General features: G+C 35.2%; 1 protein-coding gene across 1 annotated transcript; it reads left to right on the forward strand.

Annotated features, from left to right (window-relative positions):
* The first annotated feature begins 2,402 nt into the window (after window positions 1–2,402).
* Window positions 2,403–17,380, forward strand: LOC131069038 (COMPASS-like H3K4 histone methylase component WDR5B). Its single transcript, XM_058004349.2, has 2 exons — window positions 2,403–3,325; window positions 16,354–17,380. The coding sequence occupies exons 1-2, from the start codon at window positions 2,675–2,677 to the stop codon at window positions 16,645–16,647; spliced, it is 945 nt and encodes a 314-aa protein (XP_057860332.1). The 5' UTR covers window positions 2,403–2,674; the 3' UTR covers window positions 16,648–17,380.
* The last annotated feature ends 1,881 nt before the right edge of the window (window positions 17,381–19,261 follow it).

Raw genomic sequence — 19,261 nt, forward strand, 5'->3', positions numbered from 1 at the left:
TCCTTAATCTAAAAAGAATCATATTTATGAATTGACTTGATGATACCATTATTAATACTCACAACCAACATCTTAACAAAATTTTAAAAAAATATTTAGTAAATTAATTATCAACCAATTCTTAATCTAAAAATAATCATATTTATGAATTGGTTTGATGAGACCATTGTTAATATATCTCTCTAAATAACTCATAACAAAGGCTTCAAACATAAGATAGATTTAGTCTTTTTTACTTTTGCATAATTTTGTTGGAAGGCAAAGTTCCCTATCCAATTAATTAGGTATTACTATCCAATTAATTAGGTAAGTTACATAGTCTCAACTTAGAAACAATGTTCCGTCTCAACTTAGAAACAATGTTCCTAGATCTGATCACATTCCTCCCACAACGAATAAAAAGTAAATAGATTAATGTAAAATCATTGAAAAACACATTTTTGAGAATTCTTCTCCACTAAGGATCCTACAAAATTAATTATTGTGATATTTTCCATGACATATCTAGCAACTTTATCATCTAGTCTTAGCCAAGTCAATCTATACTTTAACTTGACACCTTTAAATGATTGCACTCCTTTGTTTTTTAAGGATTGTTCAAGATGAATGTCATCCACCCAATGAAATCTCCATCCTTAATGAATTAATTAACATTTCGAATTAGAGTTTTGGTATGAAAAAACATTAGTCTAAGATTCCTAGATGGTGTGTAGTCATTGACATTGTCCAAAAGTTTTTGAGACTTTTTGGTATGAATAAGGTTAGATTGAGATTGATCAAGAGTGGGGTCTTGTAAGGGAGTATCATTACTATTAAGAGCTAACTTCAAGTTTGATGTATGTTTATCAAGAAATTCATAAGAAATTCATATTATTGAAACATGAATAAATATCACTTTAAATTCTTCACGATGCATGCTTACAAGAGAAGTCTATATTGTTGAAACATGAATAAATATCACTTTAAACTAAGTTTGTCATATATTTTAGATATCTCCCTCAAAATTGATATCTCTTAGTATCTTTTAGGTAGATATATTTAAAATACTCATATTCATTGTTAGAAAAAAATAGTATTTTAAATATGATAGCAAGATAAAATTAAAATTAAGTTTTTTAGCTTAAAAAAAAAAATGTTCTCTCTACAATTTAAGCACGATAAACATAATAAACACTAACTAGATTTATAAATTCTAAAGTAGAAAAAAGAAAAGGTTGCTTATAGAAAATACTAGAGAATGGTGACAAAGAATGTAGTATTTTTGGAATTTAAAGTTGTTTTTCATTTTGTTCTAAACTTTAACAGACCACGAGGAGGATCTAAACTTTATTTTTTGTATTTGACTTTTCTACTAGTAGTGATTTTTGTATCAAGAGAATGAAATCACATGTGGTCTTGTCTTCTTCGTGCAATTGCATCTAATTTTCGCAAAGGTCTTCTATGCAAAGTTGATGTTCTCTATAACTTTGCAATTTGCAATAAAGTTTGGTTGTCTAGATTGAGTGACGTTGTAGGCACCTTTAAATGCTTGTCTTAAGGAGGTTGTACACGAAAACTTCTTCCATGATGATCAAACCTTACAATGATTTGAGAATCAAAACCTTAAGAATTGTGTAGGGATACAAATGATAAGGTGAGTGTAAATGCAATTAGAGAAATGTAGTAGTGACTACTATATGTTTCGCTATAAGTTTCAACTTTATGTATATATTTATGAAGCTTCTACTACTGCATGATGTTGTCTATATTCATTCATGTATATGCAATCATCCCTTTATTTAATAAGTAATTTTTTTTTTTACTTTGTAGGGCCATTTAATTGCAAGAGAGGATACAAATGTAGGCCAAAGTGCAAAATGCAACATCAACACTAAAAAAATATGCTTTAGAACACTATAGATATGATGACGCATAATTGAGTCTAGAAGAAGAGCCATGAGTGTGGTAGAATTTAAAGTGTTTGAATGTTTTGAACTAAAATATGATTAAAATATTTAGGTCTAAAAAAATTAAATGTGAAATGATGTACAAGATGAGAACAACCAATGAAACATAAATTGTCAATGCAATATTTATTACAATAAGAATTTAAGTGAAAGGTTGTATTCAATTGGAAAATGATGATAGTATGTTCTTTGGATTAAGTTCAAATTCCTTGAAAGTTCAATTGAACTAGATTTGATCTTTGGATAACTTGAAAAGTTTGAGAAATGACTATCCAACCCCTAAGATGCACCAATTAATAAATTATTCTCATTCTCATATATTATAATTTATACATTGATGCATCCTAGAAATTAGATAGCAAATATGAAAACTAAATTCAAATTTTGAAAAGTATATTACCTTTTGTTAACCTTTGACTGAATTGAAATGCCCTATTTAGAATGAGAACAAAATATGATTTCTGAACCTTTTCATACAACCATCTAAGTAGAGAGATGAGAAGTGCTCAAGCAAAGCACTTTTCTTCTCTCTAGTACCTAAAAAACATTGAAATCCTAATAGCTTTACATTTTGTCGAGGATCCTGTTTCAGTGTCAGATGTTAATGGTAACCGAATTCCTCTTACAGGAGAGGAATGGAGGCCGATCCGTCAAGGATAAACCGTGACGGAAAATCTGAGCTCTTAAAATCAATGTAAACCTTAATCCATATAAGAAAAACGGAGAAAATGGGTGATTCCCAGCCGTCCGGGTCGGCGTATTCACCTTACAGACTGCAACATACTCTGACCGGCCATGGGGACGCCGTCTCATCGGTTGAATTTTCGAAAGACGGGCTGCTGGTGGGCAGCGGGTCTGTGGACAAGAGCATCCGCCTGTGGTCGTCCTCGACGGGCACCTTTGAGCGCTCCCTCCACGGCCACACCGAGGGCATCTCAGACGTGGCCTGGTCTTCTGACTCGCGCTACATTTGTTCTGCCTCTGATGATAAAACCCTCAAGATTTGGGACGTCCACACTGGTGACTGCGTTAAAACCCTAAAGGGCCACTCTAACTTCGTTTTCACTGTCAATTTTAATGACCATTCTAACCTCATCGTCTCTGGCGGTTTCGATGAGACCGTCAGGATATGGGACGTCAAGACCGGGAAATGCCTTCGGGTTATTCACGCGCATACCGATCCCGTCACGGCTGCCGATTTCAACCGCGACGGGTCGCTGATTGTGTCTAGCAGTCATGATGGGTCGTGCAAGATATGGGACGCGTCCAATGGGAATTGCCTCAAGACGCTCATTGATGACAAGACGCCTGCCGTTTCTTTTGTTAAGTTTTCGCCCAATGGCAAGTTTATTCTGGCTGCTACCCTCGATGACACCCTGGTATGTTCTGTTTACTGCTTAATTTGGCTTTTTTGTATCTCAGAGATTTTACATTTCCAAGTTAACGTAGCTCCCGAATCTTTCCAAGGCAGAGAAGATGTAACGGTTTAGTAATTGGTGGGCTCCCACTATCCATCAGTTACCTGCTTTTCTTAGCAGTTCATGTGCTCCTTTTTGGGGTGGCAGCTGTCAGTTGCTAATTTTGGTTTTCTTTCTCCTTTTTGCGGGAAGTGTTTAGTCTTTTTGGTTTAGCAGATATGTAGGGTGTGAGGACTAGTTTTCTTGTAAAGTGTAGAAGCTGCATAAGTTACAGAAATTTTGGGGTTTGAAATATAAAGGATTTCTCAATTTTTGTTATCTATGTGTTCTTTCGTGGTTGATAATGACTATGGAGTCTATCATATATTTTTGTTTGATTGGTCGGTTTAGCTGTTTGTCCTCTCTTTAGCAGCAGGTGTGCTGTGAGATTTTATTCAGGACCTGAGCAGTGTTACTTTTGAAGACAGAGTTCTAAGATAAAGGTTGATATTTTTGATTTTAAAGGGGAGCTCAATCCAAATGCATTTCAAGATTGGGTCCAAGAATTGGAGAAGTACTTTGAGATGGAAGACATAGATGAAGATGATCCAAAGAGAGTAAAAATTGCTGCTGTCAAGTTGAAATCGCATGCAGTCCGATGGTGGGAACATGTGTAAAGTTCAAGAAGAAGACAAGGAAAAAATAAAATTTGGCTTTGGCCTAAGATGTCGAAACATCTGAAAGCCTGATTTTTGCCCTTAGATTACCAACAAAAATTGTTTAAAGAATTTCAAAATTTAAAACAAATGGACCAGTTAGTGCAAACTTATATTGAACAATTTATGAGGCTTCAAATTCAAACCAATATCCAAGAGAGTGAAGGACAAGTGGCAGCCGGGTATGTGAATGGGCTCAGATTTCAACTTCAAGATGAACTTGCATTGGTGAAAGTTCTTACTGTAGATGAGGCATATGGATATATATGCCTTGAAGGTTGAGGAGAAACAAAGTTGGAAAAACAAAATAACGAGTAAAAGAGGTGAAAGCTATAAAGCAAAGGGAAAGAGGTTTTCTTAGAACCTACTGTGAGTGAAAAGCTAGGAGGTAAGAATGTGAAGGTTGACTTTAGAGGAAGGGAAAGCTTTAGAAGTAGAGGATGTAGACAATCGTCATTGGGAGAGTGAAAGCCTTTGAAGTGTTTTATCTGTGATGAAGCCCACAAGGCTATAGATTGTCCTCAAAACCCTAAAAGGGTGATGGTAACCCAAGAAGAAGAAAAACCTTGGTTAGAAGAAGCTAAGGTTGAATTGAGAGAACCTAACGTTGAGAAGAACCTTAATATATGGAGACAAGGAAACTCTTTAAAGTGATTGGAAAAGGAAAAGTGTCTTTCAAACGAAATGCAAATGTAAAGACAAGGTATGTAAGGTGTTCATAATGTTGAATTTATGATCAGATTTAGGGTAAGCAGATATAAGACAGTTCAATCAAATTTGCACAGCATATACCCTGGGAAAACCCTCCAACACGAGGGAGAAAAACCCAGCAACAAGTATCTCTTATTATTTATTGAATCAATTCAATTACAATGTGGCCAACAAAAAGCCAATAAAGAGGCCAATTACAAGGCCGATCTGCACAACAATAATAACATCAATATAATGGATGTATCGTCCTCCTTGAAGTAGATATCGATCTGCTATATGAAACTATGAATGCATGAAGTAGAAGGCGAATGTATTGATGAAAGAATCGATACCAAAGATGAGGACTTCAACCTCATCATATACCCGATTTTCCTTTCTCATGAGTCGGCCCTCTTCACAAGAGGGACGACTCTTCATTAGGTGGCGACTATCCAAGGCGAAGAGATATGTCCCTTAGTTATGTCGGCCCCATAATAAATACAACTTGGATGATGATCGACCCACATAGCAAATATAAAACATAACGTGTTAATATCTTTAAGATGTCTCCCGTTGCTAAACACATTAGCCGATAATATGTCAACACATAAATGGTGGATCTACTGATAAATTGGTGAATATAGAAATGGTTGACAAATTACAACTTGCTTGTGTTCCAAAAGCTAACCCTTAGAAGATTTCTTGGTCTAAGAAGAGTCATAGTGTGCTTGTGGATAAGCCTTGTCTTGTTGGTTTCAAAATTGGTTCCTAGTGTGATGTGGTTTCGATGGATGCGTGTCATTTGTTGTTGGGTAGGCCATGGAAATATAGTTGGAATGTAATCCATCGAGGTAGATAAAATAATTATGAGGTTCAACATGAATGAAAACTATCTTAAAACCGTGGAAAGAGGAAGGAGCATTTGAAGTGGGAGCTTTGTCTCTTCTAACAGAAGCTAGATTTGAGCTTGAACAAAAGGGTGAAAATCAGCCCAAAAGGGGAAAATGTTGAAGCAAAAGAGATAGGTGAACCTCATAAGGTAGTTATTGAAATTTCAGTTGATTGTAATATGGTTGAAGGGGATAGTGAATTGTGGGGATATGAGCATGATCATAAAATATATTCCTCTTTAACTTGGTATGACAGCAGCGATGGGAAGTGTGATTGGAATGAAGGGAAAGATTTCAAGTCTATTAGTGATTCTTCTATGCATTCTACTTTAGGGACTTCACATAGTTTTTATTGGTTCGCTTGAACAGTGGAATCGACATTGGACTCCTCTCCACAAGAAGACTGGAGTTTGAAATTTTGGTAATGTTCCAAATTAGCATCAAAGAATCCCTAGAGAAAACCTTGATGATAGGCCTACTGAAAGGTTTGCACTTTTATATGGATGGCAACATAGCCCGCTTCTTCTGAACCCTGGAGGTTCAAAGTTGTTTAGAAGATGGGGAAGATAATGTAACTCCCGAATCATTCCAAGGCAAAGAAGATTTAACGGTTTAGTAATTGATGGGCTCTCACCATCCATTGGTTACTTGCTTTTCTTATCAGTTCGTGTGCTCCTTTTTGGGGTGGCAGCTGTCAGTTTGGACAGTTGCTAATTTTGGTTTTCTTTCTCCTTTTTGAGGGAAGTTTTTGATCTTTTTGGTTTAGAAGACACGCAGGGTGTGATGACTAGTTTTCTTGTAACGTGTAGAAGCTGCAGAGTTTGAAAGTTACAGAATTTTGGGGTTTGAAATATAAAGGATTTCTCAATTTTCATTATCTGGTTTTCTCTTGTGTGTTCAGATGATAATGACTATTGAGTCTATTTTATTATTTTGTTTGATTAGTTGGTTTAGCTGTTTGTTCACTCTTTAACAGCAGGTGTGCTATGGGGAATAAAATTGTTTTCTCCCGACCGAGGGTTTTGATTGCAACTGCTGGGAAATTTAGCAAAAATGCTTTCTTGGGGAGTAGGGGGTAGATGTTTCTAGTGCTTGTGTTACCCAAAACATTTATGGACCTGTAGTGCCTCAATTTCTGCATGTGATTGTTTACATGTGGTGATGTTGTGGTGGCAACTGCAAGACATTTGGAGAACTCACTAACACTTATTGAATTTAGTGTAATTGGATGCATTAATGGCAGCGTAGGTGCACTTGTTGCAGAGCTAGAGGTCAGGTGAAATTCAGGAACATGGTTTTGTTCAAGAGGGTGTTATGAAGTATCTCAAGTAGTTAAAAGTGATGAAATGTTTGTATATGCTACCTCAAGCTTGGAACAAGGCTATACAAAATAATAGTTATATAAAATAGTTTTTGATGAGTAACTGTAGACACCTAAAATTGTCCAGTCTAATTAAATAAATATTTTATTTATTTTATTATTTTAGCCTAATTCTTCTATTAATTAAATAAATCTTTATTTATTTAATTAATTCATTTATCCTCTTCTAGCCTTATTTCTCATTTAAATAAATACTTTTATTTATTTAAATTATCCTTTTTTCTAAATTAAATAAATATCTTATTTATTTAATTGATCCCACTTCTTCTATTAATTAAATGAATCTTTATTTATTTAATTAATTCATTAACCTTTTCTACCCATGACACATGTCACTCATCTCTTAATTCCTACACTACCTACCCTCTCATTATTTTATTATTTCTTTTACCTACCCCTCTAATCATAGCCGACCATTTATCTTTTACACCTCTCAATCTTATCCCTCCATTTCTTATAGTGTCTTGTATATAAGGAGATGCTTCCTTCATTATCAAACCCTAACTACCTGATCAGTTGACTTCCCAACTACGCTTTTGAACTTTCATATGCGATCGTACTTGCAAGCACATTTCTGTTCTTTGTTGAGCTCTTGTGCACACATAAAATCTGAGAGCAAATATATCAAGCAAGATCAATGGAGATAGGAAGAATGGAGATCCAAACCCTATTGGACATGTGATGGTATAATATTTGTGATTTCATTTGATTTGCATCGTCTTAGGTAATCTTCATATGTTATGGTGGATCTTTGTTGTTGTTAGGCTAGGGTTTTGTGGTTGAATTCATTTAGTCCTTCAATATTGTTGTATTCATTTTCACCATATACAGTAACTATTAACTAATAGTGTGTGGCAGTGGCTACTTATCCATAGTGGTTATTCATGAGGAGCCAACATGTTTGGTGATATATGTGATATGTTGATATCTTGGTATGGTTAGAATATGGTTGTGTGATTCTTGATATTCTACTGGCTGGTTGGACAATTAGGCTATGGGTATTGCATGATGATGTTTATAAATATCATCTTGTGTGAATGGGTCAAGGTTAGTCAAGGACAGATGGGTGGAACAAAAGCTTGACCCTTAAACATTGGATAGTACATGTTAGAAGGTTCATTGCAGAATGGTATGTTGGACACTAGAGATTGAGACTCTCTAAAAGACCTTGTTCTATTGAATTTGTTTCAATTTTGAAAAGTATAATTGTAAACATCTTTGGTGGTGGGTTTTCTCTCGTAAGAGTTTTCCACGTAAATCTTTGACTTGTGTAATCTTGTGTTTGCATACTGTTCCATTTACTTATGTCAATGCTGTTAAGTAGATTTGTAAAGAATGTTGATTGTTTTCAATTCACATAATCTTAAGTTTATTTATCCGATTCTATTGGTTTTTTATAATGGGGGTGAAAATCCCAACATTTGGTATTAGAGTGCAACATGTTTGTTTGGGTGGTTACTACTTCGTTGGGGATCCAAAGCATAGTATATGCAACGATAAGTCTTACAATGTTAGTTTGTTAGAATTTATGTATAATTGGTCACAAAGAACATTGGAAGATTTTGTGAGAAGATAGAGTAGTATTTAATCTATGATTAACACGTCAAGGTCTAGCAAGATGGAATGTTCCAATGAACAACATTTTGGATTGTGGAAGTTCAAGGTTGTAGATCTTGGAGTTGGTCATGTATTTGCATGTTGTATGGTTATGACTTGGAGCTCCTATTTGGTAGTATGCGACTATCTTCTAGCATGATCGCCGTGATGCATTATCCGGTGGTCTTGTGTAGCAGATGGGTGTTCATGTTGTGTGCTTGTTTAAGTTTCCTTGTTCACATGGGAATGCACTAGCTTTGTTGATTGCTGTATGGAGTGTGTAAGTTGGGTTCATGGTTTCAACTCTTGGATTATTCTCTAGTTATGTATTGGTTGTGGATTTGGTCTTGTTGGGATTAAGGTGTCTTAACCTTATAGTCCGAACATGTTGAATTATTTAAGGAATTGTTGTTTGATTTATTTATCCTAAGTTATTAACTTCCTACATTGTCATTCACTTCATGGGACCTCTTGGTGAGATGGCATCCTGCATCACAAGCTAAGTCACCGCATTCACCGAATTTCAATAAAACATTAAAAATTCGTTTAAATTTGGCCCAAAATTTGTACGGAGCAGAACTAGGGCTTTTAAAATCGAAATATATTTTGTCGTCGCGAATCCAAAAATGGTTAAATGTATTCTCCTTATGCTTGTGCTAGAGCAAGGGTTTTTTGCCCACATATGTGAAAGGCATCGCGCAGGATCACACTGGGACTGAGACAAGCCCGACTTTCTTAATCCAAGCTGACAAGTGTAGGAGACTAAGACTCGTGCCGACTTGATTCTTCCATGCTTGATCAGTTGCAACGAATCGCGGAAAGGAGATTACTCTTTAGTGGCGGGAGGAATGGGTGAAAACCATCGATTTGATGAAATATTGCTCTGGCCGTCCCACTGCGAAAAATCGCTTTCAAAGAGGAGCTTATCGTATTCGTTAAACATATTTATTAATATATAAAGATAATGATTAAAGGCTCGATATACTATAGTTGTGGTGAGCCCCCCCACCCCGAAGATAATGTATTAAAATTATGATAGATGTATTTTTAATTTAGTAATGTATAAAGATAATGTGTTATAAATTCATAATATATTTTTATTTCCAATAATTTTAATTTATATTTTAAAATATTTATATTAAATTTAAAATTTAATATAAATATTATAAATATATTACATATATTTATTAAAAATTTTAAAAAATTACATATGGCGAATTTAATTCGAATTTTATACATTTCGATTTTTTTCCTCATCAAACGTCATTCGAATTTCAAAGCAATTGAACTTCGAATTCGAATTTGAACCTGGTGACTTAGATCACAAGTGATGAGATGGCACCCACTTGGAAGATGCTATGTTTTGGGAAGACATTGTCATATATTTTCATTTCGCAGTGGATTTTGATTTGACAATTTCCTATGTTGACTAAAGAGTCTTGGTTTTCAATTTCTATTATCTATTGGAGTTGTATCTTAGCAATTGGCATTTATGGTGGAGTTCACTTTTGACAAGTGGTGTGAGGTAAGGAAGGCACCACCTATTCTTGGTCACAATGATTTTGATGTTGAACTTACATTGGATTTGACAATATGGCCGTTATGGATGAGATAGGTGTTGTTGCCTTGGAAGTTGCTTTGAGCAACCTGTCATGGGATTACCAAGATGTTTATGACACAACTTACCTCTTAAGTGTTGAAGATGGTTTTGGAAACCATGGGCACCTACCTCTTTGTGTTAAGCTCTCTATATATGTTGATGCCTTAGTTGATTCAAGTGAGAGGAGAGGAGTTCATTTCACAAGGGTTACGTTGTTGGATTTTCTCGAGGATGGAACAAGATGTAAATCCCCATGTAAAGGCTTAGCCTGTAAATGTATTGTAGTTTGTTGTTGAATAATAGTAATATGTTGGCTCAATGTTTTGAAGTGTGGGGTTTTTTACTTGAAAGGGTTTTCCCCATGTATATTTGTGTTCTCTTTTCTATCTCATTCTTCTTGTTTCATGATTCTAAAGTATTGAATCTATATGCTGTAATGCTACTGAAATCAACTTGTTTGTTTTTGCTTTTATGGCATAGTAGTATGTGTAATTTTATACCCTAGGATTGTTAATCAGATTTATATCCTTTAATTATGCCCTAGATTGTAATCAGATTTGTAGCATTTTAGTGAATCATAATTCAGTAAAATCAGAAATGAAGGAAGTAAACAAGAGGCAAACACAAATACCCTGGGAAAACCTCCAAGGAGGAAAAACCCAACATTAAATACCCTCAGGTCAGATTATATATTCTCTTGATAGCACAAGTACAATACTTAGCTTCCTTGACAAATCTGAATCCTTCTTGAATGACAGATCTGCACTTCTAATCTCTGCACCAAAATTGTCTTTGTCCTCTAGAACTAATTTGCATAAGTCTGGTCAACTTCGTACCCTCCAAGAGTAAGTTCGCACTTTCAGGCAGAGCTAATTCGCTGAAATGAATATGAGTGAAATTGATTTGCGAAGTATCTTTTATTTATATGCATCTTTAACTTTTATTTTGCAAGTTGGCCTCTTTCATTTTGGCGCGAATGTTTGTTATTGTGGCATGGGGTTTTAGGATAGGGCTGGGCTTAACCTTGGGGCATGTTACCCTTTAGGATAGGGCACAGTCCTAAGTGGGTTCGGATGTTGCCTTAAGGCAATCCGAACCCATACATTATCCTAGTTACAAACAACAGTATGTGCTTGTATCAGCATGTTGTAATCTGTTTTGAAGAAACACATGATACTGTAGGTACATATTGATCATAGAGGTTTTATTGGGATGCCTTCATTTTCCTTTCAGGTCTCTGGGTGACCTGTTTCCTAAAAAAAACCTTTGATCTTTTTGAATTATTGTATCTGCATGTATAGTTTTATAGGTTTTAGTCTTTTAGATGTTAATCAAAATCTATTGTTTTGTAGATTTGTGGATATTGTTGTTCAAGGTATTTTGTATGGAGATGATTGCATATTTTCATACATGCTTTGTACATGGCTGAGGAGGTGAGATGTGGCCTCATCTAGTGTGGAAGTGTTGGTACATATTTGTTAATTTAATATTTCTACAATTTTGTTTATAGGTTTCTTGGACTATGTTTACTCTATTGTGGATTTGTGGCAAACTGGATCTAGATTTGATCTGGTGTTTGAGTTGCGGAGAATCTATATGTTATCATTGGTTTTCTCTATTTTGCACATTTCTAATGTGTTGTTGAACTTGCATGTTGCATTGTGTGAGATCTTTGAGTTATGTGGTTTTGTGGGCCGTCTACACTTGCAAGTTGCATGGACAACTCAAATGCAGGCTGTCTATACCCATAGATCTTTCATAATGTTGTAGATTATGTTAGTTGGCATTGTTAGTCATCATGGCGCATGGTCATGTTTGTTGCGGTGAGGTAGATAGATAGATGGTGTTTAAGACTGCTTGGAATAGTTGTCTTATGGAACTTGTAGTTTGACTATGGTGGCATGAGAGGCTCTAGATCACGGTTCTATGGGAGCTTTGTGTAGTTTCAAAATTAGTCCTATATCTTCTTGGTTGGATATCTTGGTTTTGCTTTGGGAATTGCTCATATTGTAGTTGTGCTTCTTGATTGTGTTAGGACCATGGGTCATCTTTAGTGAAGAGGTATTTATCATGGTGCCATGTGTAGCTTGGGATCGCTTTAATGGGAGCTTTGGCAGTAGTGTGGATTTGTTGCTTTACGATGAATGATCTTTTGCAGTGGTTGTCGGTGTCATGAGAAACTTTAGATAGCTATCTTATGTGTGGTGAGAGTTCTCTGTTATCGTTAGTTCTATTGACAAAAGATGCTCATCATGTTTTTGAAGATATAGACAACTTGTTGCCATGGAGGACTTGTGGAAACTTTGGTTGGGTTTTTGGTTATGATTTGTTGGTTTTGATGGATGATCCTTGGTTTAGAGGGTAGTTTATTGTGCAATGGTGAACTTTGGGTTACTCATTGAAGTTGTGGCACGATGAGAATGCTTTAGAGCATATATGTTGGTTGGTGACGTATGATCTTTCATGGTGAAGATGCAAATCATGGGGCCAATGGAAGTTCCTATATTCTTCATGTTCTCAATTGTAGTGGGAGCATTGTTCATGGTTTGGATAGTAAATCATGATGTCATTATGCCGAGAGGTGTAACCATAGTGGCAGCAAGGGGTGGAGTGTACTTGCATGAGTGTGCTAACAAAAATTTAAACATTGCTGACATATATAATTATATTTAAAAAAATTATACCAATAAATAACTTTCATATAAATAAAATAAAACAAAATAACTCTTCAAATATTAGTTCAAAAAATGTAAATAAACTAAAATAATTCTCAAAATATTTCTAAAAATTATAATAACTCTTTTAAATAAAGAAAATAATTTTTCAGTTCTAAAATAAAATAATAAATATAATAACTCAAAATTGATATCTCTTGGCATTTTTAATAGATGTATTTAATAAATATAATATCTCAAAACTTTTGTCTCTCAGCATTTTTTATAGATGTATTTAAGATATCTATACTAGTGATAAGCTCTTGGATTTTGAATTGATCATGTAGTGAAAGCTTTGCGGTGGTTTGTGGTAATCTGCTACTAGATGGGTGCTGTGATCTTTTTGTTTTGTGAGCTTCTTGTCGTTGCAAAGTTGCAATTGGATTATGAATCACATGAGATGATTGATAGGATACCTATATCAAATTTGGGTGAGGCTAGATCTCTTATTTTTTGAGATCATGTGCTGGAACAATGTCTCACTTGATGAGGTTTCAACAATAAAACCAAGGAATCTATACCTAGAGCTAGATGTGAGTGCAGCATGGACCTGTTGAGGAGATTGCATTTTAGAGGCAAAACAATCTCATGCCTCCCTCTCAGTCCACTTGGCTTTGAATTTGGCTTTGAATTTTCTAATAGGTACTGCCCACTTGTTTTTTCAGATGCATTCTTTTCATTGTCTTGTCTTCTCATGTATTTTTGAGCCTTAGTTGTGGATTTGATTGAGAAGTAGATACATGGTTATGTTTCTTTTTATCTCCTAGTCCTTGTGTTTGGGTCTTGAGCTGTAGTGTGAGTTTGAGGAGGATAGGGGATGGTTTGTGGCTTTGGGCATATTCCTTTGTTGTGGGAATTGCTATTTTGTTTGGTTTTTGATTTGAGAGGCTTACATCTATTGTTATTATTTTCTGCATTGAGATTGATTAGTTATATGTTAACTTTTTTGTGGTTTGGGTATTTTTTGATTTTTCTCTTTGTGGTTTGTTGTATATGCAGTGAATGAAATTTGTTTCAACAAAAGAAAGGTTAGTTTTCTTTGTCAAACGATCTCACTGAACACTACACTAGGGTCAGCTAGCCCCTAAAGAAGGAAACTAATTTATTGCTATTTTATCAGAAAGAACAAATTATATTAGCTGGTCCTTATGTGTTTTACCTTTTAAGAAATTACAGTTTTCTAACAAAACTAAAACACTATCGAAATTGAAATTGTTGCTGATTTACATAATTTAAATTACATAATTAAGTAGTGAAAGGCAGAACTCTAAATTCAAAGCAGAGAAGAACCTGGACACAAACTCTAGAAGTCTTTGTGGAGGATGCTGTTGTGTCATGTAGATGTCTGCACATAGCATTGTGGTCTGCACAGCTAAACGACTAGAATCAACTTTTCTTCTCAAAAAGCATGTCTAGTTTGCATAATAATAAAATAAACAAAACCAAACAGATCATCAGGTAACAGCAGAGATTAAAATAATAAGATATAATCTGTTTGATAAAATGAAAACAATGAAATGATAGAAAGAAGAAGATATTAGCAAACTCTCATGTGGTTGAATATCTTCTCCAAGAGTACTCTGTAGCTACAAGAGAGGGAAAAATGTTTGGGGCTGTTGGGAAGCTTGCCAAGAATGGTCAAACACCTATGTTGATCTTTTGACCTTAATGAACAACCAATATGTTGAAAATGATAGTGTGTGTGCTCCTATCTTAAGTTTGTCTAAGATTGAAAGAACAGTGACAATGCTAGTAAAGAGCTAGAATGAGAGTGATTACAAGGATGCGAATATCACGAGGTGCCAGGGGCACTACAAAAGAAATGCCACCATAACAATGAAGAGATACAGATGGCAAGAGTGAAGAAAAACAAGAATGATATCACCTTTAGAAGCTTGAAGAAGCCAAAGAGGACAAGAGCGTTGGTAAATGTCACAATGGCTTAAGGAAGATTGTTGTAGAAATGCTGGTGTGCTCACATGGGAATAACTAATGCCAAGAAATTTTTAGAAAGCTATAAAAAGAGCTGTCGATAGCTCATGAGTGCATGAGATCAGTGCGATTGACGGAAAGATTGAGAGCCAAATGAAAGATAGATTCAAAATAAGGAGGGAAGATGGAGAAGTCTGGAGTCGACAAGCCATTTAGATTCTTTCTGAGTGGTTACCATTGAATTGGGCAGGTTGTAGGTGGCCAAATGCCTGGAAATGGTCGCTGATGAGAAACTGTTGTGGGATGCGCTTGTGTCTGAAATATTTTGGGCTCTTGGAATGATGAAACCATGGAAAAACACAAGGTTAAAATAGTGGCAACATCAGTTTGGCAAAAGGGACCATGGGAGGCAAGGCCTTGGCACCATGGGGGAAAAAGGTGAAGACAAGGGCTGAATTGAACCTAAAAACACACTAGGGGATGGACGCCAAAGTGAGCGCAAAACATCTTGTGAAATTGCAAAGGTATTTCTGTCATTACGGTTTGTTTGATTTGTTGCCAGTCACTTGCCACCTATCCTTGTAATAGGTAGAGTCTTTTCATAGCTTCCAATTTTGACAGGATTAGCTAATCTTGAGACTTAAAATATATTTCTTGGGAATCCAATAAATGATCATATTAGAAACAGAAGATTCTACACTAACCAGAGAGATGCAGGTTGGTTAGTTTTTGTGTTTTTTGTAGCTTTATCCACATGTGGGTCTGTTTCAGAAACATGATATTTTTTCCAGGCATTCACAAGTTTCAGGACTAAAATCCAAAGGGTACCTGGCATTTTCCACAACATTGTGTTTTTCATTTTGTTCATATCTTACACAAATATGTTCTATTATAAGCTATTTTTTTTCCCCATTTTTGAAACTGGTCATTTCTATTATTTTTCACACATTGCATATCCACTTTGAGAGTAGTTTATCCGTGTAATGTTATTTGTTTTTCTTTTATTCTTATCTGCTTGCTATCTCTGCCATGTGAACTATTGCATTTTAGACTACTGGATCCAAACTTATTTTGTGCCTTTTTGGATTATTAGTTTCTTCTGTTGTTTCCCTGGTCTATATAAGGAGCAGGATATGGGAATGCAAATTGTGCCTTCATGGACAGGATATGTCCCCTGAGTATGTTTAGGAATGAAATGTCCATGTTGATGTTGTGCAGTTTGCAATCCAAATATGATTTTCTGTTATGTTCTTGATTGTCTTGAAGTTTGTTTGAGCCTTTTTATGATTTTAAAGAGTTTCCCATCTAATCAGTTAGAGCAGTTGGGTATGAACTGGTTTATTATGTACTCAACTTTATAATTTGCAATGAGAATGTCGGCGTTCAAATCTGGAGGAGACTCTGTTGCTTTCTTGAGTGAGGTGCTTTAAAATCATGTCTCCTTTTGTTTAAACTTTGCCAACTTTAATTTTCACCATTTGATTACTGCAGAAGCTTTGGAACTATTCAACAGGGAAGTTTTTGAAAACATACAGTGGCCATGTCAACAGAGTGTACTGTATGTCTTCAACATTTTCTGTGACAAATGGAAAATACATTGTTAGTGGCTCAGAAGATCATTGTGTATACCTGTGGGACCTTCAGGGTAAGAATATGGTTCAGAAGTTGGAAGGTCATAAAGACACTGTTATCTCAGTATCTTGTAATCGAAATGAAAATAAAATTGCTTCCGGTTCACTGGAGAAGGACAAAACTGTAAAGCTTTGGGTTCAAGATTCAAACTGAAGCTGTGTAAAACATAAATCTTGGAAATAGATGGAGATCAGGTCCATAGAGGAAATTATATGCGTTGCCAATGGTAGTTTCAGAGGCTTGATGTTGTTTTTTCTGTCGCATCTGGCAAAGGCAATTTAGTTCAATAGGTACACAGCATTATTGATTGTCATCTGTACCACTAGTCAAACAAATCAGATTAAAGTCACATCTTGTGGCGTAATTGTCAGAATTTCTGTTAAGACAGCAAAGGCCTCATGCTACAATCGGCAAAAAATGTTAAAGTTCAGATTCTTTAAATGTTTCAAGCCTTACTATAAGTTCTGGTTTTAGGTCACAGGAGGAAATTATATGTGTTACCAATGGTAGTGTCAGAGGCTTGATGTTGTTTTTTCTGTTGCATCTGGCAAGGGCAATGTAATTCAATAGCTAAGCAGCATTCTTGATTTTCATCTATACCACCAGTCAGACAAATCAGACTAAAATCACATCTTGTGGTGTAATTGTCAGAATTTCGGTTAAGGCGGCGAGGCATTATGCTACGATCGGCAAAAAAAGTCAAGGTTCAGATTCTTTACCAGCCTTACTATAAGTTCTGGTTTGAGGTCACAGGCTATCATTTTCCTACCTATCTTATCTCTTATGCTGTATGGAGTTTTTGCCAACACAGTGTGTTCTCACAAATACAATTACTGTAAATGATTTTATAGCCTTTATCTAACTTATTAGGTATTTCGATGATCAACGTGTCTGAATTCTTTTTCTCCCTAATTTTTTACTGAGGCCCTACTCTTTCTTGGAGGAGCCCCTTTTTAGTATCATGGAAACAGACAATAATCATGTCTTTATGGATTGCAGACTATATATATCTGTTTGATATTAGGCCCCAGATCAGTGATTATCTCTCTATCGGTACTAATGAAATCACAGAATTTTTTAGAAGTTTGATGCCATTTATCAGGTATTTAAAAGTATCTGAGGATTCTTTTTTCAGTAACCATGTCAAACTATAATCAAAATGAGCTTGAGAATTAGAGCGAGGAAAGCGAGTTCAAGTAAAGTACTATTACCATTATTCTGCTTGTTTATAATGTTTAGAGAATTTGGGGAATTGCTTGTTACTTCAAATCTAAATTGATAAGTTGTTTCAAGCCATCCTTAAGCACTGCTCTTTACAACCTATTTATCTTGTTTGAATTAGAAAATAATTTTATGCTCCACAAAGACTCAGAATAGGTAAACTAATTCATTTTGTTAAGTATGATATCAACAAACGTAAGCATGAAGGTAAAATAATTCTTTTCAGTGATTTTTGATTATTAATTAATAGGCAAAAAAACCTTCAACTTTTGGAATTATATAAATTTCAATTGGTTGAAGGCTTAATTTTTTTTTTCTACCAATTCTTTGATTGCAAAGTAGAGAATAAGACTCGCTAAATATTAGTCAAGCAAAATAGTGATCAGGAGCAATATCATGTATGATGAATGAAATTTTTGGCTCTATCTGCAATTTAATAGCAATCACAACTAGAGTTAGAGAACTATATGGTATGTTATTTCCTTGCTTTAATTGTTGTTTTATGAAATGCCATGGAAAATATATAAACAAAGAATTTAGAACCTTGTTTATTTTTTTTCCCTGTAGGAGCAGGTGGGACTTGAACTCGACACTTTCTTTGTTTTTACAGAGAAATCTCGACCATTTAGAACCTTGCTTTTAAGATTCCCACGATACATTCTGTTTGTTATAATAGTTCTTTATTAGAGAACCTAAAGAAATCATATTTAACACCTTTTCTTTTCCTCCTAATATGTCTATTTATATTAGCACCCATTCTCATCCATCTGTTATAATCTAAATTTTATAGAGTGAGTATACAAACAACAAAATACTCTATAAATAAGGGCCAGGCAAAGTGCTTGCATCTTTGCAAATACAATCCAAAGCAGCCACTGAGAGGCAAAATCACCATATTGATTCTAGTGAATTTGTTAAAACCAACTGAATGACGCTGTTTATATAGATTAGTGTGATGGTGAAAAAATACATAAAATATCAGGTTCCTTGAGAGGATAGAAAACTTTACAAATTTATAGGACACAAATCTTAACATTTTAGATCGTGTTTTAGATGATAGAAAACATTGATAAAATCAAAATCACAATGGTTGGATTTAGAGAAGTAGCCCGCCTTACAATCTCAAAAATGCTACTAGAAATTTTTTCTTCACGTAGCAAAACACTACACCAATATGTGCAACCATGTAGGAAATGTAGGGATATCGATTAAAACATTATTTTCTGCCCCGTGGCTTTGAAACAGAAAGGATAGCTTATAATTCTTGACCATGTAATTAACAGATTAGCTCCCAAGTTGATGAATGCTCTTTGTGGGGAAGTTTTTGGTGGCTAGGCCAAAGCTGGATAGCCTAAAAACCCAGGCTAGGAGGAAATGGAAAACCAATGGTTTCTTGGAGATTGCTGTCATGCCAAATGGCTTCTTCCTCATCTTTTTTTCTCTTCATGGAGGTGGTTTTCAAACCCTGCAGGATGGATCCCGGTTTCTTGGCAAATAATGCCTCTTCCTCAAGAAGGGGAACCAAGTTTAGACCTTAAAAAAGTTA

Source organism: Cryptomeria japonica, chromosome 4 (genome assembly GCF_030272615.1).
Source record: "Cryptomeria japonica chromosome 4, Sugi_1.0, whole genome shotgun sequence".
NCBI lineage: Eukaryota > Viridiplantae > Streptophyta > Pinopsida > Cupressales > Cupressaceae > Cryptomeria > Cryptomeria japonica.

Excerpts from the sequence above, each read along its gene's own strand:
- LOC131069038 (XM_058004349.2), top strand. The coding sequence starts at position 2,675 with ATGGGTGATTCCCAGCCGTCCGGGTCGGCGTATTCACCTTACAGACTG. Across the intron at positions 3,326-16,353 it reads CTACCCTCGATGACACCCTG|AAGCTTTGGAACTATTCAAC; the intron begins GTATGTTCTGTT and ends TGATTACTGCAG.